A 21,295-nucleotide genomic window follows, 5' to 3' on the forward strand; every position below is an offset into this window, starting at 1 on the left:
AAGGGTTTGCTCTGGTTTCATTGTGGCTCCCTTCAAACAATCCGAAAATCACCCCCCACCCCCCAGGTTCAGGAGCATAAATATGCACGGCTTGTAATTCTGTTGCAGCTCTCGCTCCCAGCTGATAGGGTGACGTGGAGTTCGGAGGCTCGCAGATTGGCTTTTTGATTTGGCTTCTTGCTGCAGTTGTGCAAACCCCGGCGTCTCGCGGCAATCGGGCTGAGCGCCGCTCTGCTGCGCGGTGCAGAGAGCCTGGACGCGCTGGGGAAGCCCGGCACGTTCATTGCCATCTGGGGTACAGCCCATTTTCTTCCCTCCCTCGTCGACCCCCGTCCATCTCCATCCTCCTCCCCCTTCCCTCGCCGTGCCTGAAGCTGAAGACCGAGGCTGGTGGATTTACCGACGTTTCCCGTCCCCCCACCCCTTTTCCAGATGCACCTCCCCGCTCACCCTGACAGCTGCACAAGAGAGCCCAGGTTCCGTAGCGAGCACGGCAACTTGGACTGACATGCGGAGGAGCAGCCCCGCACACACGCACGGCGGTGGTACCCACGAGATGCAGTGAGCTCCGTTAGGAACCGGAAGGATTTATCCCAGTGGAGCCCCCCCACCTCCCAAAAACTCAGGAAAGCCGCCAGCAGGGGTAAGTAAGCGATGCTCCCCGGGGAAGGGAGGCTGGCGGCCGAGCGCCCCGCTGCCGAGGGGTCCGTGCGGACGCCGGGGTGGGGGCTCGGGGACCCTCTGCGGGCTCCGGCCGAGGGGGGAGCGGCGGCGCCTTGTGTACGGGGTGCGGGATCGCCGTGCCCGCGGCAGCCGCTGCAGCCTTCGTGCCGGGGGGGCCGGGGAGCGGCGGGGCACGGCGGGAGCCTCGGCCGGGATCCTTCCCGGGGGTGTCGCGGCACGGCCCGCAGGGATGCCGGCAGCCGGGTGGGGGGGCTCTGCCTGGAGCTGCGCCTCTCATGCAGTGCTATAAATTTATTTCCCTTGGATTTTTTTGTCCTCGTTTTCATTTCCCCCCCTTCTTTATTGTTGTTGTTATTATTATTTCTGCCGGGGTGGGGTACTGGGCCATCCTTGCCGCACACCGGGAGCACCAGGGCTGCCGTCCCGGGCAGCTGTCGCGCTCTGTCCGCCGGTGCCGCTTGTTTACCCCCGGTGTCAAATATAGCTGCTGCGCCAGGCGCTGCCCTAAATAGGGCACGGGGCCGCCTGCGGGGCTCCCGCAGCCCCCGGCTCGCACACACACATGCACGCAAACTGGCCTGGATGGTGGATGATTTCTTGCTCTTTCTCCTGCCCAGCCTCTCTTTAAGCTTTATTGTTCTTACCTGTGTCTGAAGTATTGCCCTAAGTGGGAGATGAAACCATTGCAAGTGGTTTTGGTTTTAATTATATTACAATGTTAGGATATAGCCATTTTCCTCCTCAAGTGGAAATGTAGAGAAGTAGTTGGTTTTCTTGGCTTCTTCGTGCATTCCTGAGCTCATCTGGGGGATTTCACCTGAGAAATATACTTCAAATCCAAGGGGAGACACTGGAAAAATGTGTGTGCCCTATATGCATCCTCCTCTCTATGTGCATGTATACGTATTAATTTCTCACGTTACTTCATATAGCAAAAGGGTGATTTTTACTTGAGTTGTTGCCTATCTCTGGAGAAAACAGAGCTGGAGGATGGAAATCCCAGCTGGCAGCCCCATCCTGCCCACAGTGCTCACCCGCTCTCCCTGGTAGCGTGGCAGAAGCTGCTGGGACACATGAGCCTTGAAAGTACTCTGCTTTGGTGCAGCAGGAAGAGCCATTGCTCCCACATGGGCAGACATTCCTAGGGAGTCCCTGGTGCTGCTCCATCCACTGCTGTTGCAAGCAGCTGTGTGCCCTGATGATGGTTTAGCTAGCAAAGTGATTTGCATTTGGTGCTTCTGTGGTCAGCTGGAACAAGACTTGTTTCCTGAGCGGGAGTAGCAATACTGTAAAGGAGCACGTCCTGCTGTTGCCAAGGGCTGACTGGGGCAGAGCAGAGGAATGTGGGGGTCCTTGGTTCTGCTGCTGGTGCTCAGTGTGATGGCGGCCACCTGAGCCACCCTCCTGCTGTGAACAGAGGGGTGCAATGCCAGCTGGGGTGGGGGCAGAAGGAATGGACATGCATGGCCCTAGGTAATAGGTGCAGTTGAGCTGCCTGTTTTTTTCCCCACGCCAAGTACTACTTCTATTTTGATAAACCAGTGGTTCAAGAATGTGGAAGGTATGATATTGTGATATTCCCGCTGCGAAGTCCTGTGTGGGCATAGTGGAAGTCCAGGTGGGCTCCCAGCCTCTGTGACAAGACTCTGGCATGCTGCTGGGCATAGGGTGTCCTGTCCCGCCCCATTTCCCCCACCCCTTTCCCCAGAGCTTGTTTGTACAAAGTAGCTAATGGTATTTTCCAGCCTATATTAGTGAGGAAGAGTTTGCTACAGCTAGCGGATGACAGAATGTGAAAGGGGAGGCAGATGTGGAGCCATCCCACAGCACACGTCCCTTGCAGAGAAGTCGCTCCTTTCTCAGTAAACCACTGCCAGAGCGGCCAGCTGTGGGATTCCAGCAGGGATTCCAGGTGTGGTAGCCAGATGGGGACAGTCCTTCCCATCATCAGATCAGTGCAGGAGTAGCTCTGTACTCTGTATAGGGCTGCAGAGGGCATTGCTGAAGCCTGTGCTGACCTAATGCTGCATTACACCTGACCCAACACTTCCCTTGGTCTCAAAGGGTTCCTTCTGCCATAGTATCATCCATCCTTAGGGATGGATGGGGAGAGCCATAACTGAGTGTGTCAGCATTTTCTGATAGAGACCAAGTTAAGATGTATTCTCTCCACAATATCTTGAAGTACTGTACAGATAAATGGCCTGTCTGTCAGGGTTTTGTTTGCTTGTTTTAAACAAACAGCATCCCTCTCCTCCCCTAAGCTTCCCCAATGACCAAACAGTGTTGACAAATAGTTCCTTGTTCTTTGCTGTTGCTGTCTGTTTCTGGTGCCTTTCATGTGCTTCAACAGTTAAAAAGATGGCTTTGGTTGTCTGCCAGGTACCTTTTTTTTTTTTTTTTTTTTTTTTTTTTAAATCAGGCAGTAATATCTAATTCTGTATTAAAAAAAAAAAAAAAATCAAACAAGGAAATTAGATTACACAGACAAAAAGTATCTTGATATGGAAAAGGAATCTCTGTCACCAGGAAATTGATGGCTGTGATACCCTGTCTGCCATCACCCACTGTGCTTAGGTGTTGTGGCGCAGATTAGCACTATTGTTCATTTAGTGTTTGATAACAGTAACTCCTAGAGGCATCAGCCCAGTTGGGAACCCACGTTTCTGTGTGCTATACAGATGTCTAATAAAAGCTAGGCTCTGTCCTGAGGAGACTAAGAGACATGCAAGATCCCAGGCTGCTCTTGGTACAACTAAAGCGCTCTGTGCAGCTGAGTTTGTGGTCTGACGTTTGTTGAGGTCGGTGACATGGGGTTTGCAGAAGTAGGTGAGCTTGTTGTCCCTAAGTACATCCAGGATGGAGTCTGGGAATCACCATGAGCCTGCAGCAGGGTGAAGGGGCTGCTGCGGAAGAGGCAAGGCATAGGTGGGAGCTGGCTTCCCTCCTTCCCCTCTGTTTTCTTTGTCTTAATGCTTGAAACTGGAAGCTCTGGGTGGTGATCAATGTATGTATGCACAAAGCTGAGCATGATGACCTCCCAAACTCAGGATTTTGCAGAAATAACAAGGCATCAAGCAGCAGTGATATGTCAGGCTAGGCTGAAAGTACCATCACCTCCACCCCCATCTTCCAGTGATGCAGTGAAGAGATCCAGGTAATGTTGCCCTGTGATACAGCATCATAGTGTAATTAGTTCATCCATAAGAAGCATTTATAAACAGGTGACCATTGCGGCCCTAGGCTCCTTTGAATCTCAATTTTCTGGCAATTCTGTCTCTAAATCCGCTTGCTGGAGCCTTTGATCACACAGCTGAGCTGTCACTGATGTCCCTGACAGTTGACATCATGGCAGAGAGGGGAGCTTAGGGCTCTTAACATCTCCTTTATGATAGCTTGTTTTCTAACTAAACACTCCAACGAGGATTTTCCATCATAATAAAACAGTGCTCTTTTCCAGAGCACTCAGATTTAGGAAGAAGCCTCTGTTTCCATTCAGCGTTTCCTTTCACTAGCAGATTATTTCAGAGCTGCAAAGCTGGACTTGCTCTATTTGCTTCTTTCTCATACTCTGCTGTCTTTTTACCTAAGCCTCCTAACTCAGGACAGCAGCAGAGACAGCCAGGTCAAGAGCAATCAGAAATACTAAATATCCTGTGCTGCTGGGCATGTTTTGCAACCAGGGACGTGTCAAAGAGCTTTAGAAACTATAGCATACAAGACCGCATTGCCGCTGCTTTCATCATCACCTCCTCCTAGCCTGGTACTTGGAGGCTGTCTCAAAGTAAACAGCAGCAGTATCCAGCAGCAAAGCAGAAGAGGGTTTTAATCGGAAGAGATGGTAGTGGTGCAGGATGCGTGTGTGAGAGGGAACTTCTTAGATCTCACAGGTGTGGTTGTGTTGAAGGTGACACGTGCAGGAGTGAACGTGGGCATCTGGTGCTGATGATGCTGAGTGCCAGCGTGTTTGTATGCTGACGCCACTGGTGGAAGCCAGTTTACTTCCCAGGGCCACATCAGGGGCAACACCAAGGCTAGCATGTGTCCACATCTTGTTCTGCTGTCTGGATGTGCCCTCGATCCCCTTTGCGGGAGAAGTGATAGCAGGGAATTGCCAGGTTCTAGGCAGGCTGTGAAACCTACCCCTGGGCTCTGGGTGCCTTCTGCCACAGCTCCCCATGCCCACAGGGGTTGCCCAAGTGGTGATGTTCTATGTGGAGAAGCTACTGTCCTTCCCTCTCTGCAGTTTGCTATCAGGCCCCATTTGTTTGAGGGGCCCTAAGGCCTAGGTGTCTTGGTTTTCCACCTTGATGTGTCTGTTCCTAGATGAGAAGTAATATTTTATACTGAGTTGAAAGTTTACCTCCATCATCTTTCATGATTTTGATTGAGTTTATGTGGTGACCCTTGGATGTGCATGTTGGCTGAAAAAGATATATGTGGAAGACCTTTATGTAGCAGGACAAGCCTGATAAGTGGTCCAGCAGATGCTGAAGGGGGAGACCTGTCCCTGCCTGTACAGCTGATGCCCCTGCCGTTAGTCATTTTTATCTTGATTTCTACAGCCTTCCCATCTGCTTGTTCCTGCTCCTGTTCCATCCCCTACAGGCAATGGGCACAGCAGTGTGTGAGCAGTTGTTGCGTTCAGCTTCCTTTAGTGCCCAATCAGTTCCTGGTCATTATTCATGGCGTAGCTGTGCAGACTGTTAGGCCAAAAAAAGGCAAGAAATAGTGCAGATAGGAGCAGGTGACTGGACATGGAAAATGTTCAGCTTGGCTTAAGAAGCCCTGCTTCCACCTGTAAGGCTGCTATCTGTATTGCCTGAAGCAGTAAAGGCTTGGAGTGGGTTCAGCCTTGAAGTCTACTGTTGATGAGATGGATAGTCCTGAATGCAAATCAGTTGCACAGAACCTAAGAGTGATGGGATCTGCAGAGTACTTGATAAGCTATTAAGAGACACAGGGAAAAAAAAAAAAAGAAGACAAAGGAATTTTTAATATAAAATCTTCCCAAGAACATGTACAGTGGTTGATCTAGATTGAAAAATAACATCAAATACAAGGAGTGCAGGCCAAGCTATTTCTCAGATGCAACATGCCAAATGGACCTCTTCAAGAAGAGAATAAAATAATAACTTCCCCTCTGCTCTCAATTCTTTCAAGTCCCTTGAAAGCTTTGCACTAGTGCTCAGCACTTCATCACCAATGATCTCACCACGTTGAAGCTTCCATACTGTATTCCCTGGCAGTGCAAATGTGAGCAGCACCGCTTGTTTTATTAGGTTTGCACCCACAAAATCCACTTGTGGGGGAGGACTTGCCCCTCCTCCTCATGAGGCATCAATGGGCTGATTGCCTGCTGCCCTGTGCTCATGGAACGTGCCGCAACAGCATGGCCTGAGGTCCACGGGGGAGCTGCTTGCCACACAGATAACTGAGGGCCCTGGTTTGTGGACCCAAAGACCAGAGTGAGAGGGAGGTCCCAGTGTTGCTGTCTTGAAGGTACAGTGCAAGCTGGATCTCTCTGCGTAAACTTTTCATTTGTGTAGGATCCCGATGAGGCAAAATGGCATGCTGCTGCATATCCCAGACAGGAATGGGCCTTTCAGAATGTACAGTATAAGAGGTAAGCATAGGGAATGCATCTGGTGTTAAATGTGATGGAGAATTCTCCTGCCTGAGCACCCTAGAAAAGGGTGCAGGAGAAGTTGCCTTCACTTAAATTACCGCCTGCCCTGACTATTCAAGCATCATTTTTTTGCTTCTGTTTTAACCTTACAGAGTAGTTTCAGGTTCACTTCTTCTAGTAAATGTTTCCTCTTCCCTAACTTCAATAATCTATCTCCCCAAACCTGGCCTGACAGATGCTTCCCCTGCAGTGACCCTGCGCACAGAGCACACTTCATGAAACCCTGGCTTCCATGGGGAAATGCAGCACCAGCAGTGACCCTGCTGCTGTCCCAACTAAAAATAAGCCTGTCCCTTCTGGCAGTGTTGGGGTTTGCTTTTTAGTAGGTAGGCAGTTTTACCCATTGGCTGCAATGTGCTCTTATACCAGGCAGAAGGCACAGCTTCACCTTCAGAGCATGACAGAGCTGCCTCCCTTTTGGGGAATCACTCCAGGAAACTGAAGGTGAGAAGATGCTCAGCTGCACTTGATGCACTTCTGTCAGCCAAATGGCTGCCAGCGCTTGTTGCTTGCCTAGATCTTCTCCTTGCTGCCTCAATACACCCCAGTGAGTCACAGCCACCTCTCTTTTCCTCAGCTCTGGCCCTTTCCCTCTGCTTTTCCTATTTAAGTATATGGAATTATTCATTATATTCCAGTCGTTGTCCCAGCTCACAGAATCAAAAGTGGTTTGGGTTGGAAGGGACCTTAAAGGCCAACTTGCTATAGGCATGGACACTTTTGCACTAGATCAGAGTGCCTGGCCTTGAACTCCTCCAGGGATGGGGCATACACATCACACAACAACTCCATGCCTTCCCCAGGCTTCTAACAGTATCCCTCACACATCCAATCCTTCATTTATGCTATGTGTAGCCTTCTGTCTGTTTCATGGGCACATAGGGACTTGGCTTTTGGGTTGAAGAGAGCATCTGGGCCAGTTAGGACACAGACACTCGGTTAAGAAGGGCCTTCCCAGCTTGTGCTGCATGTGTACATTACTAAGTTTTATGAAAACTCGTAAGCAAGCAGTTGGAATATGTTCTGGAGCAGGAGGGTTGCATCCCACCTGGTGAACCTATGGATATTTTGAGTATTTACATGCATATCTAGTTTTCCTTTGAGCCTTCCAGTACTTCTCTATTTATCTGTGAATTCCACAGATTGCACAAGTGCTCATCATCATAAGTATCCAGTGCTTGCTATGTAAAACACCACTGAGTCTGGGAGCTCTCTGGTGGTACCCTGTGGCTTCTTTTGGCCTGGTTCACTGTCCTTCTAGCCAAAGCTCATTTTCCAAGAGATACTGAGGAAGAGGCATGGGTACAGTAACAGCTGAGAATGTGGTTGGTCATGCTGGACTCTGGGAACTTACTGTACTTATTGATGCTGAGATCCTGAAGAGGTGGCATGATTGTAATTTTCACATACCTACATGGGAGCCAATGCTTTCATGTTGATCTTTCATCTGAAGGGATAAAGGGGGGACAACTCCTGCAACTGGAAGCTGCCACTTGATGTTCTTAAATTGAGACTAGGATTATGCCTCGTAACGCTGGATGTGATGAAACAGTGGAACAGTTTAACAAGTGCTGCCAATCTTGTAGTGCTGAAGTTGAAATGGGCTGCTTCTTGCTTGGCTGGGTGCTGAGTATTTATAGGTTCAGAGGAAGGGGCATGAAATATCGCTGTGCACCTGCGTGGACAGTGGAGAATGAAGACAACAGGCAGAGGATGGATTACTGACGAGTGGGGATCCTGTTGGGATACAGGGCTCAAATTCATTGGAAAACTGTATTTATTCATTGTCTGCTCATTTTGCTCCCTCAGCGAAATAGATTCATTTCAAGTCTTTGGCTTTAAGAGTGACTGTCTTTTATTTTCTGGAGAGGCTGTCATCAATGACTACAGGGACAGCTGGGTTCAGGATGCTGCTGGGGAAGTATGATGAGCAGGAGAGGCTTTCTGGCCCGAGGGGCCAGGGGATGGGCTGAGTGTGGAATAATGGGAAAATGCAAGCTGCTAATTTTTGCCTTAGCTGTTGCTCAAGCCAGTTCTCCACACGTACTCCCAGTAAGTGAGGTACCCTGCCATTTTCTTGCCTTAACCTTGTCTTAGGAGAGATTTGGACTTCAAAGCAAATAGAGCACATCTCTATTCTAATCTTCTCTCTACAGAAATGGATGGAAGGGTAGTACCAATAGAAAAGGCTGTGCTCCTTGGTGGCAAGGCTGAGGCTGACCTCTCTGCCCCAGTGGCTTAAATGGCCCATGCAGCGGGAGGCTGTGTGTGCTGAACATGCTGTTCAAGCACTAGCAAGTAACTAGCACTAGTGACTGTGTCATTGCACTTTCAGGATGAGGTGCTTCAGGAAGTTGATCCAAAGTCACTCTGAACATGTGTTGGAGAAGAGACCTTTACTGAGACTTGGGACTGTGGAAAGAGGTTTTTCTCCTTCCCTTCTCTCCTTTCAGTGCCTTTGGCTGATGTGGTCATCACTCATGACTCAGCTGCTCCTATTGGCAGGACTAACTGTAGCAAACCTGGGTCCAGTACAGGGGGAAGGCGGGAACCAGGGGGTTGGTGAGAAGGGTGTTTGGTATGGCGAAAGCAGGAAGGTCCCTCCAACTGCTGGGTGTGATGTGAGTGAGTTACAGAGAGGAAGTAGATTAAGCTTTCCTGTTGGGGGATTATGCTGTATGCAGTGATGCCAGAGCTCCTCTGGCAACTGTTCTTGGATTCATGGGAACTCATGCTGAGTTGTACCAAAGAAGAGCTGGCCCAAGGGCCTCTTTCTCATCTGTCTTACCAGCCTTCATCTGTTCATCTATTCCTTCAGGAATAGAAAGACAGTGCTCATCGCACAAAAGTGAGGTGACTTTACACAAAAAGGAGACCATTGGGAAGGAAGCTGGCCAAAGTAGTACTCTGAATACGTGACAGTGGTACTTCTCCACTTTGGAGAAGAACAACACTACAACTGTCATGTACTGTGCTAGGAAATTCTTCTGATAGACACTGTCATGCATCCAAGTTACTACGTGTTCCTCGTTAATATCTCAGTTGAGACTTGAGTGCTGGGTATTAGGGTCTTGTCACTACCAGTATGTTTGACGTGGTGAGGGGGGGATCGTCCGTGTCAGACAAGGTGCTTTGTTTTATGCCCCCATCATGACATCTATATTGTATCACCTTTATGACAGCATACATGCAGGAAATCTTGAGAGTTTTGGAATCTTCTGGAAGAATCAAGCTACATACATGGCTTAGCTATATACCTTTTAAATGTGAGACCTGCCCAATGCTCTTGTCAGGAACCAAATGAAAAAAAAAAATTCATGAATTTCTTTGGAGAAAAGAGCAGTGGCCTCTTGTAGTAATCTGTTTGGGTTTCTGTGGAAATGTTAAATCACATCTAGGTGGCAAGTGGAAAATTCATTAATTCATGAGGTCAAGGTGTCCAAATAGGTTTAAAGAGATGCTCCATTAGACTTATAACTACCCTGTAAAATCTGGTCTCTTAGGATTCCCTCAGGAAATTTCTGAGGGGTGGCATGCTGCGCTCCTGTTTGGGGCAAAGGAGGAAGGTAGTTCTGTTGCAAAAGTAGAATGGAAAAAGCAGATATTTAGGGTGACCAGCTCTAGGCTGCAATTCAGTTGTCTACCCTTGACAGAACAGAGTGGGGCAGGCAGGGCAGACCAGCAGATAAAATGCAGACCAAAAGGTGAATAAACCTGTGCAGTAATGCCATAGCGAAGAACAAATCTCTGTGCTATAGAGATCAGAATGGCATGTGGGTTTGTACAGCCCGTAAGGAAAAACATCAGAGGGTGAGGGGGAAAGACATGAAGGTGGGGCAGCAGATAGCTTGGAGACTGCTGCCACTTACTGTAATTGCTGTAACAGCTCAGCTTCCACTGTTTGTTGTCCATGTGATCTCTGCGATTACCATATGGTAAATATGACTTGAGTCTCTAGCAAATAACAGAGCTAATATTAAGAGAGAATCTGTAAACAGCTAGTGCGTAAATGAACAAAGAGCAGTAAACAGGCTGGACTTGAAAAGAATGAATTAATCATGCTAGATGTGAGGTTATGGGTGTTGGTTTTTTTTTTTTTTTTTTTTTTTTTTAAGCAGATGCAGAATTAACAGCTGAAAAAAAAAAACACCGAAGGATTAAGATGTCTAAATTGTCAATAAAATATACGTGTCAGTAAAAGCCGAGGGTGCTGTGTGAAATCTTACTTGAGAACTGCATTCAAATGGATGAATTTACAGGTTTTGGCACCTTCCGAGTGAAGTGGGAGGTATTTTGAGGATAACCCGTATCAGTGTATTTTTCACGTCCCCTGCTGCGATCAGATCTGCAGAGGCAGTGAGTGTTACAGTGCATTTCACTCCTCCCAGCTGGAGACCTGACTTTTGGGTTGAAACTCTGGAAATGTCACTGCCCTCCTTTGTGTGCCAGTCAGCACAGCAGTCCTCATGCAAGCACCGGGTGTGCAGAAAGAGATGGCGAGACCCTCAAAGGGGTGGACAAGGAAGGCAGCTTGTATGTATCGCTCTAGATTTAAGCTTCATAACAGTCCAGCTTCTGGACTGACCTGTTGTTTTGGAAACCAGCAGATGATCTGCTGCTGGCTTTGGTGGGAGCAGATATTAGGCTGCTGCTGACCATCTCAAAGGAACCAGGAGCAGAGCAAGATATATATGAAAGGGCTGCCTGAGCTAATTTATAAAGATTAAAATAAATTTGTGTGCTGTGGCCAAAGAATAACTGTGGAGGAGAACAGCTATTTACAAGTATTTGAAGCATGTAAATCTCAGGCAGGGAGGAGAGTGGTTGAGAGTGCTCCAAGGACGTGATAATGAGAACTAGCGGCATAAATTTCCTTAATTTCATCCTAAATGTAAGGAAGACGTCTAAAACCTCTGAGATAAATTACATTGTGGCACAGTGTCTTTGGGGAGCTGTGGAAGTGCCATCACTTGGGTAATTTAAAACTGGGCTGGACAAAGTGCTGGGAAATAGCGTTCACAAGGGGAACAATGCAGCAGTGGCCCCAAAGGAGCAGGCCAGACAACTCTTCTGGTTCTAATTTGACTAATGCTGTGAAGTCTGTAGTAATTGGGCTATGCAGGAGCCTTTCCCATCTACATTGTTTCTGTGCCTGTTGCACAGAGGATTGTAGAAGTCTTCAGTTTAAGGTGACAAACACTGAGCTTCTCATTCTGCTCTGCTTTGGTGAAGATGGTTTCTGAAGCATGGCCTTCTCTCCCTCCCAGCTCCTTGTTGGCTTCTGCCCCTTCTCCCACCACCCTGCTTACACTGCTTCTGCCTCCATTCACTTTTTAACGAATGTTTTCTTTCTCTCTGAGCCAGGAGCTGAGTCCCTTCTGAAAAGAACTGTGGAAGACTCATAATTTCTTTTGTGGAAGACTTATAATTTCTTTTGTGTGTAATTGGAAATTTTGGTTAAAATGTACTTTTGTCTGTGTTCAGACCAAAGGCATTGAGGAAGGAGAGAGGCCATATTAGAAGGGTTGGAGTGGTGCATGGACGAGCATCAATCTGGCTGCCCAGTGCCAGCCCCCAGGTTTCTTCCCTGCTGCTCAGTGCTACAATCCCAGCATATCACCCAGCTTGCTCTGTTTGCCTCAAATGAGTGTTTTCTGCCAGAAAACTTCTTCAGATGTATTTTTCTTAACTAGTTCTGCATCTAAAGAGTGAAATATGACCGTAACAGTTTTTCCCCTTCTTCATTACAAGTTAGCACACCTCTGCTTACAAATAACTACTGGCTCCACAGCACAACTGTGCAGTTGACAACAAATCCTAAGGTCTTTAATTGTAGCTACTGCAGACCTGTCACCAGAATGCTAAACAAATGTCACAAGTTGCCACTGTCATCCTTCCTGTAGGCTGCTGTGAGCCACCAGGTGATAAGTTACACTCCAATGGTGGTGCCTGAACCAGCAGTACAATATGTCCACGGAGCAGGAGCACTAAATAACATGCCATGCTGCCACAAGCACTACATAAAATGTCTTTTACTGACGAGAAGTTTTCCTCACACCTCTAGAATCATTTTTTTTTTTCCCCTTCACCTTCCCCAAATGGTCTTTGCTGCTCTTTGTAACCCAGCAAGACGGAGCAGTGAAAACTGCCTTCCAACCTGTGGCTCTGAAGAAAGCTGTGCTAGCCCTTGCCATGAATAAGGGCTGGGTCAGCAGTGTGACCCAGTGAAGGGCTTCCTTCAGTGCCTCCTCACGTGCTTTTGCACAGACTGTAACCCACAGCTGGGTGAGTGGCTGCCTGCCTGGCGGTGCTTGGGTGCCTGGCTCCAGGAGCTCGGGGCTTTGCAGTGCGTGTCTCAGCATAGCAAGGCAGCTGTAATTTTTCAGCTAGGGTGAGAGTGAGGAAGTAAAATGCCCGGCCAGTCAAGTGCAGAGTGTGCAGTGTGGGAAAGGGACAATTAAGTATGGGCATCTTTATGGGCTGGCTATTTATGGCACTGCTTCTCTAGGAGCATCACGGATACTAAAATACGGAAGAAGCATCATAGAGCAGTTCCGTAGGGTGAGTTGAGCATTTGGAGATTGCTCTAGCTGTCCATGGACTTGTGATTCATTTAGGCCATCCTCTGGGATCAGCTAATGTAACTGGATCCTGTCACTGCTGCATTTCTGTAGGGAAATATTAGGTGTCAGTTGTGTCAATTAACGTCCCTTTGGAATGGAAGAAACCACTCAAATTAGTAGAGGCTCCAGCGTGTCCGTATTAAAGACTTGCTACAACGTCTAGATTTTTTTACAGTAGCTATGTGCATGATCTTGAGAGGAGAAAAAGGGCTTGGACATGTATCGAGGGGTTATTCTGTGGGCGGCTAATTCCAGTTTCAGGCATGTTTTCTGTGGAACACAAAGCAACAAGCAGCTACAGCTCCCTGCCATGACTATTCTATAGAGCCAAACTCTGGAGATATGTCATAGCCTAAGCGTGATTTATCATGCTTTTTCCCTTATAAAATACAGGTGGTGCAGTAGTAGGAAGCTGAGCTACCTGCAGCTGTACAGTATCCAATGTTTGCTGTGTTCCTGTCAGATAGATGCATGCCATCAGTGTGATTGCTTAAGGCCTCACATGTGTTTGGAAATTTGCATTTGTCTGACACAGTGGATCTAATTACGCTGCTCTGGCTTTTGGATTGCGGATAAATCTTAATTTACACTTTGGGTCCTATTGTAGTGATGAGCAAAGGACTAGATGGTGCTTGAATAATGACGACTGAAAAATATACTGTGTTTTGTATTAAATACTTTTTATGGTTTTATTTTGGTGAACGAAGGAATGTGAATCAGGAACAATACTTATGTGAAAAATTTGTGTTCTTTGGCAGAAAGGCTATAATTTCCTTTTTTGCTGATGCTTATTAAAATCTTATGCTCAGTCAAAAAGCTTTTACGTGCTTTGGACTGAGGAACGTGAGAAAAATTTTGATTTTTCTGCTCATCTGTGTTATTAACATGAACCTCATTTCTGTCTCCTCCAACCTGGGAGCAGGACTGTAAGATTAGATGGATAGCAGTACCGCATCCGCTCTGCTCTGGGGCAGATGTTTGTCAAGCAGACAAAGCCCTTGATCCTGAGATGTCTGTGTCTGGACTTAGAGCATCGCCCACGCCTGAGTGGGGCTCAGCCAGCACTCCTATCTGATCTGTACCATTTCCTGTCTAGGCTGGAGCCAGGGGGAGAAAGGATGTGTGGCCCCAGATGTGCTCCGTGTGCCTCATATTTGGGGGTGGGAGGGAGGTGCCAGGCAACCTAATATTATTTGCAGGTCAATTTCAAAAAGTTCTAGTTTTTATGATAGTTGAGGGAGAGTCTTACCTAAATTAGAAATGAGTAGGAACTTAAAGCTTTGCCTTTGATTTTGTATTTACTGAGCAGTAATCTTGGGACTGTGATGTATGGAGGGTTACTCCCTGTTATCTTGCCTCTTGATTTGATTTCTTGTCATGAATGTTTCCTTTTGAAAATATTTTTGTCTAAAGAGTCATATGAGAAGATGTATGCTTAATGGTGAAGTGCAGGGAATCAATCAATACAGCCTTCCCAGCTCCCTGCCTTGCCTTGCCATAGGTCTGCAGCAGAAAAACCACCGGTCTTCTGAAACCTAGCTCTTATAAAAGATGTAAGGAGCTTGATAGTTATCCAAAGTCATTTTCAATTGCAAGCTTAATAGTGACAAGCATGGTCCATGCTTCCTTCTGGACTGTCTCCAGAAGTATTTCAAGAACTGATCTTTTTATTTATGGGTTTTATTTATGGATTTACAGATCACACAGCCATTGTTAACTCTTGTGGAGGGAGTTTCCCCCACTATAATAACTATTACACATCTTCCCACAGCCTTCTTTTTGAACACTAACTCCTCGTCCTTTCCACTTTTTGTCTCTCTTGGCACCAACAGGATGCTTTCAGAACTTATCCTATCAGATAGGGAACAATTCATTCAGAACCACTGCCCTTATTTGCATGTATTCAGTGCATTAATAATAGCAGGGCTGAGATCTGTGGAAGAAAATGATGTCTGATGGCAAAGAGATAGCAGAAATCAGCAGAATCATGATCTCAGTGGTATAAAGCCAAAGATCAGCTGATGCCAACTGACTTTTCACTGCTGCTGATGCAGCCTCCTGTTTGCAACCTCCAGGGGCTGGCCCATAGTGCAGCTGGAATTTCATCTCTGCGCCAGATGTGGATGGGCTTTGTTGGGCTGGAGCTGAAGGAGTGACACCGTGCCACCTCCTGGGTAGCAAGCTGTGTCTCTGGAGTGTGCTGCCAGCCCACCCCAAGGCTCCATCCTCAGAGGGAGTGGCTCTCATTGCAGCTAGCCCTGCTAAGATCAGTGCTGTTGCAGGGTCAGAGATAGGGAGAGCTGTGTCTTCCTTCTTGGAAGGCTACAGCTACACAGGTCCACGGCTGTGGTTTTGTAGGAGGTACACGTGGGGCAGACTTGCATCTTGTGTAAGCAGCCTTGCTGACCTAGAGCTACAAAGTGAGTTTTGAATCTTCCATCCTCTGACCGCTGAATGGTAAAATTGTTTCCTCAATATTTTATTAACAGCTGTTTTAAAATTTAATAGTTTTATTCTGCACTTTTGCACCAGTTCCCAAGTGTGGAGAGGAGGAGTAAGAATGCTTTCCTGTGCTTTTCAAATGGGTTAGTTTAACCCTGTTTGTGTTAATGAATGCATATTAAGGTCTTATTAGGCAGTTTGTCCATGGGCAAAGTTTCCGTTGATCTCACTGGGGAGCTTCGTCTGCATCAAAGAATTGCAAGATCAGGTTGTAATTTCAGAAAATGATTGTGACCTCCACTTAATGTTAAAGTGTTTGTCAAGGCAAGTGAAAAGCAATGGAAAGACATGCTCCCAAATCCTGAGATTTTAGTTTATAACCAATAGCCTGAGTTTGGATGTCCAAAAGGATGTCCACAGAGGCTGCCCTGACAGAAGTTGTTTTTGAAATAATAATAATTTGAGGAATAATAATAGAATTAGGCTATGCTTAAGATCAAATATAAAATTAAAGGACTAGGAAGCTCCTGAAATGACTAGTGTGACTGGTGACAGGAACCATCCCAGTGTTATGTGGGGTTGGCAGACAGTATCAATGACACAAGGTGGCTGTACCACCTCATGGTGGTGGCAGCAATTAGTTTCAGTTTAGTCATTGTACTATTCCTAGACAGGGCTCTGAATTTATGCAATAATTAAACTGTTAAGTCATTTTTGAAACCAAATTTAGGTGCTTGAGTCACGTAGATGGTTCTGAAATGACTCCTGTCTTTCTGTCAGCCGTTCCTACATGGCTGATCCTGGAGGACACTGCGCCTACTGGCTGCTGTTCAGTTAATGAGACGCTGGAAGAGTCAAGAGGCTGGTGGATATGTGCCAGCAATTGCAGCACAGAAAGGGATGAGCTGATGTGCCTGGGGTGTAACAGAGCCGTACCTTGAGCCAGAGACACCTGGGACTTGTCATCTTGATGGGGATGTGCATGCATCTTCCTTGCAGCTTAGGGATGGGCTTGTTGCTCATTGTTTCTCTGTCTGTTTCTAAGGGATTCCTCTCGGTCTGGTAAAATACCCCGTGGAGAGGGAGGAAAAACAAAATGGCAGATGGGAGTGTCAAACTGAACCCAAGTTGCACATGCTGACTGAGTAGCTCAGTCTACCCTGCAAGAAGGATGGTGATGAGATAGAGGGGCTGGGGCTGCACTCCCCACCCCAGGCTGTGGTTTCCCCAAACTGTGGGGTCTGGACTGGGATGAGAAGGAAGATAAGTAGGCATTTGAAAGAGAAGATAAGTAGACTAATGTGAGAGAACCTGTCTCTTCTGGATTAGTCCAGGTAACATGAAGAAGTGTATTATTTTTTCATATCAAGGGTGTCAGATATGGATTTGTGATCCTGATACTGCATAATCAATTCTTTCCCCTCTGCTGTGCTCTGTCAGGGATGGTTTCGCTCATTTGCAGTTCTTGTTCACGCTTTCCTTCCTGTTTTGCTTGTCTTCATAGATTTTTATCTGAAAGTTGAAAAATTTTTGTTGATGCTTGGAAGATTTTGGGAAGATGTGAGTGATACAATGTGACGATAAAAGAGCCATTTGAGATGCATTTCTTAACGTTGATAACGTTAAAATGTTGCCTGGAATCCATACAGTGCAAAGGGGAGGCAGGACCTCAGCAAGGACTCGGGCCAGTTAATCCCTTTGAACTCTCTCCATCCCAAGGTGAGGCATTTGCTCTAAACTGACTGTTTGGACACCCTCTCTAGAGCATGGAGAGAGACGGTAAAGGACAAAATCCTTTCTAGAGATGTGCATCTTAAATAGTTCTTTTGGATTAGATCATCCCCTGGAAGTAGCTGTCTTTTTCCTCTAACAACAAAGAGAGCCTAGGCGACTTAATTTAATTTACTGTCCAAGATTTAGATAGTTACAGTAGGGGAAATGAATCCCCATCCTACTGATTTAGCAGTACAAACCTCAATGAATGTTAGTGGGAGTTAAGGCTCTTGAACCTTCCAAGTGCTTTAGATAATGCTGTTATTAAGTTTGATGTTTCCTGTGAGATACTTGGCTGTGGCTGGACTCACAAATGTGATTTTTCAGCTAAGCCTGAGACCAAATTCTTCCTGGCATAAAGGGAATACAGTAGTGTGTGAATGGCTGAAATTCTGCTTGCAACTGATGCAAGTCCTACAGTGATGCAGTCCATAAGACACACTACTGTGCAGTGATTCACCAAATCTACATTAGACACCATTTGGCTTCTTTGTTTCTACCTGGTGTTTCAGGTTAGATATTACTTTCATTTTAGAAGATATTTGAAAATGCATTAATTTCTTAGGGACACAGAAGGAGTCTTTGTAGGCGCAATTTACTGTATCTTAAGTCTCTTTCTAATAACAGTCTTTTAGTAGGTTTTCTTGCCCTTTCACAAGTGGGATTACTAATGTAAAATGTGACCCTCCAGATCACAGTGGCAAAGTTAGTGAAAAATGGCCTTCAGAGCCTTTGCCAAGCACAGTAGTCTTCTGCCCTATTTTCCTGCTGACATCTTTACCTCCTGATGTGGGGGCCCTGTGCTTCAGAAGATTAGGGGAGCCCTGGAACCATTCTGAATATTCTGCAGCCTATCAGGAGGTACTGGCCAGGGGGATGTTTGGCCACTAAAGTACTCCATAACTTAATTATGTCCTGCAAATGGACTTAATTTGGAGATTGCTCATTGGCCTTAAATTATGTTCCTTTCGTTCCAGTGATTCCTTGACTTGTCTTATCCCCTTGAAGGTGAGACAGGGTTGCCTTCAGATTAGGTTTCTTGTGTTGAGCTTAAGCACAGCATTCCGGGGAACATGGTGGCATCATTAGGAGAGTGACAGCTGAGTTAGCAGTATTCCTATGGCATATGCTGCAGGTCAATTGTGGGCTGTTGCATAGTTTTCCTCTCAGCTAGTTTTCTAGCAATTCATCCTCATCTGCTGGGCATGTAAATGCTGCAGTTTGTTATAGTCCCTGCTAAATGCCTTCTTCAAAGTGACAGAGAGAGACAACCTTTGCATCTCTACCAGTACTCTTCCATGGTGAGATACTGAAGTGCATTTGGATAAATGTTACATCTTCCTTTTCTCTCATGCTTCCCTCCCCCCTCTCTGTTTTGTTTGTTTCAGGTTCTCGGCCCTTTTGGATCTACACAGTGGAAGTTGCATCTTGTGTATGGCGTGGTTAAGCTTGCAGCCTCTCACCTCGGCCTTCCTCCATTTTGGGCTGGTTACTTTTGTGCTGTTTTTGCATGGTTTGCAGGTGGATGCTGGCCTGACGGGAGACTCAACCAGTTCAGTACAAAACAGCTCGTGTTCAGGATCTTTTGACTGCAAGGAAGGTGTTATCCTGCCAATATGGTACCCAGAAAACCCATCCCTTGGGGACAAAATTGCCCGTGTTATTGTATACTTTGTAGCACTGATCTACATGTTCCTTGGAGTCTCCATCATTGCAGATCGATTCATGGCATCTATAGAGGTCATTACATCACAAGAAAAAGAAATCACGATTAAGAAACCCAATGGAGAGACCACAACAACAACCATTCGGATTTGGAATGAAACTGTTTCCAACTTGACCCTCATGGCTCTGGGCTCCTCTGCTCCTGAGATCCTTCTGTCTCTGATAGAAGTGTGTGGGCATGGATTCATAGCTGGAGACCTGGGGCCATCTACAATTGTTGGCAGTGCTGCCTTCAATATGTTTATCATCATTGCCATCTGTGTCTACGTGATCCCTGATGGGGAAACGAGAAAGATAAAACACCTGAGAGTTTTCTTTGTCACAGCTGCATGGAGCATCTTTGCTTACATCTGGTTGTACATGATCCTTGCTGTCTTCTCTCCAGGTGTGGTTCAGGTCTGGGAAGGTCTGCTCACACTTTTCTTCTTTCCACTTTGTGTTCTTCTGGCTTGGATAGCAGATAGACGCCTGCTTTTCTATAAGTATATGCACAAAAAGTACCGTACTGACAAGCACAGGGGCATCATCATAGAATCAGAAGGTGATCACCCTAAGGGAATTGAGATGGATGGCAAGATGATGAACTCCCATTTTCTGGATGGAAACTTAGTGACTGTGGAGGGGAAAGAGGTAGATGAATCTCGCAAAGAGATGATCCGAATCCTTAAGGATCTGAAGCAAAAACACCCAGAAAAGGATTTGGACCAGCTGGTAGAAATGGCTAACTACTATGCCTTGTCACATCAGCAGAAGAGCAGAGCCTTTTATCGCATTCAGGCTACCAGAATGATGACAGGGGCTGGCAATATCCTGAAGAAGCATGCAGCTGAGCAAGCCAAGAAGAGCACCAGCTTGCATGAGGTGCGGCCGGATGAGCCTGAGGAATTCATCTCCAAAATTTATTTTGACCCGTGTTCCTATCAGTGTCTTGAGAACTGTGGTGCCGTTCTCCTGACTGTGGTTCGGAAAGGAGGTGATGTGTCCAAGACCATCTATGTAGACTACAAAACCGAGGATGGCTCTGCCAATGCTGGTGCTGACTATGAGTTCACAGAGGGGACTGTTGTCTTGAAATCAGGGGAGACCCAGAAGGACTTTGCAGTGGGAATTATTGATGATGACATCTTTGAGGAGGATGAACATTTCTTTGTGCGGCTCAGTAACCTCCGTGTGGTGGACAGTGAAGAACCTCCAGAGCTCGGTAACTCCCCATACCCAAAGGCCATACTGGCTTCTCCTTGTGTGGCCACAGTGACTATCTTGGATGATGACCATGCTGGCATCTTCACATTTGAGTGTGATGTTATACATGTCAGCGAGAGCATTGGTGTGATGGAAGTCAAAGTTCTAAGGACATCAGGTGCTCGGGGTACAGTCATAGTGCCATTTAGGACAGTAGAAGGGACAGCAAAAGGAGGTGGAGAAGACTTTGAAGACACTTACGGGGAGTTGGAGTTCAAGAATGATGAAACTGTGTAAGTACCCTATTCATTCTTGATCCTCAGTCTAGTTTTGATGTTTAACCTCACACTTTGCCCCCATTACAGGTGAATGCTGACAAGGGACAGGCTCCTTTCTTCAGCTTTTCTCCAATTTCCCTACTTACCTCTTTCAGGCAAGAACCGACAGCAGGATGTAAGATCTCAAAGTCTTTTGTCCCTTCCCTCTTGGGAATAACAAAGTGAGGCTTAGAAATACTGCAGGGGACAGGGGGAAAATATTTCATTTTATGAGGTCCTATACTCATGCTATGGGTTAATGGTGAGTTGAGGTAGAGGAAAGGGGGAAGCTTTTAACTGGCTGGGCAAATATGGGAAAGCCTCCTTTTGGAAAAAAATAAAAATAATAAAAAAATAAATAAAAAAAGAGGGTAGAAAAAATTCTTGATATCCCCACATGAAAATTTTACAACAGTTATTCCCACGCAATCAAGGGCTACTCAGTAGATATGGGGCTTTATTCTCAAATGAACAACACATCATACCTGCGTCCTTAGGCTTCCTGTGCAACTTGCAGGTCTATGTGGCAGCTAATTCAAAGCATAGCCACAGCTGCAAGCTGTTCTGCTGGACTTGTGCAACTCTTATAGTATTTACGTCCCCTTGGTCTACCTGTATTCCCTATGTCACCTTCTCTATGATCTCCCTATATCTGTTTTTTTGCTACCTGTGGTTTTTCTCCTCGTAAAATACCATGGCAATTGGCAGTAATGGACTAAAGCACTGCACTCACAGCCTGTCCATGTGGCTCTATGACCCAGTGTTTTCATACAGAATTAAGAAAGGAAGCAAAATAGTCTGCACCAGTCCTGTTAATTCAGCTCTTTTATTGCGTACAAAGTAGCTGATACGAAGCTAGG

General features: G+C 46.4%; 1 protein-coding gene across 8 annotated transcripts in view; it reads left to right on the forward strand.

Moving 5' to 3' along the window:
* Window positions 1-524: 524 nt before the first annotated feature.
* SLC8A3 (solute carrier family 8 member A3) overlaps window positions 525-21,295 on the forward strand; it is a 99,144-nt gene continuing 78,373 nt past the window's right edge. For 6 of the 8 annotated variants that reach the window (XM_048949773.1, XM_048949775.1, XM_048949777.1 and 3 more), the window contains exons 1-2: window positions 565-643; window positions 18,600-20,411. In XM_048949773.1, the coding sequence (XP_048805730.1) occupies window positions 18,646-20,411 (1,766 nt within the window). In that variant the 5' untranslated portion in view covers window positions 565-643; window positions 18,600-18,645. Of the gene's footprint in view, window positions 644-18,599; window positions 20,412-21,295 lie in introns of all 8 variants that reach the window. The other 2 variants (XM_048949780.1, XM_048949779.1) reach the window with 2 other exon arrangements.

This window comes from Lagopus muta, chromosome 6 (assembly GCF_023343835.1).
Source record: "Lagopus muta isolate bLagMut1 chromosome 6, bLagMut1 primary, whole genome shotgun sequence".
Taxonomy (NCBI): Eukaryota; Metazoa; Chordata; class Aves; order Galliformes; family Phasianidae; genus Lagopus; species Lagopus muta.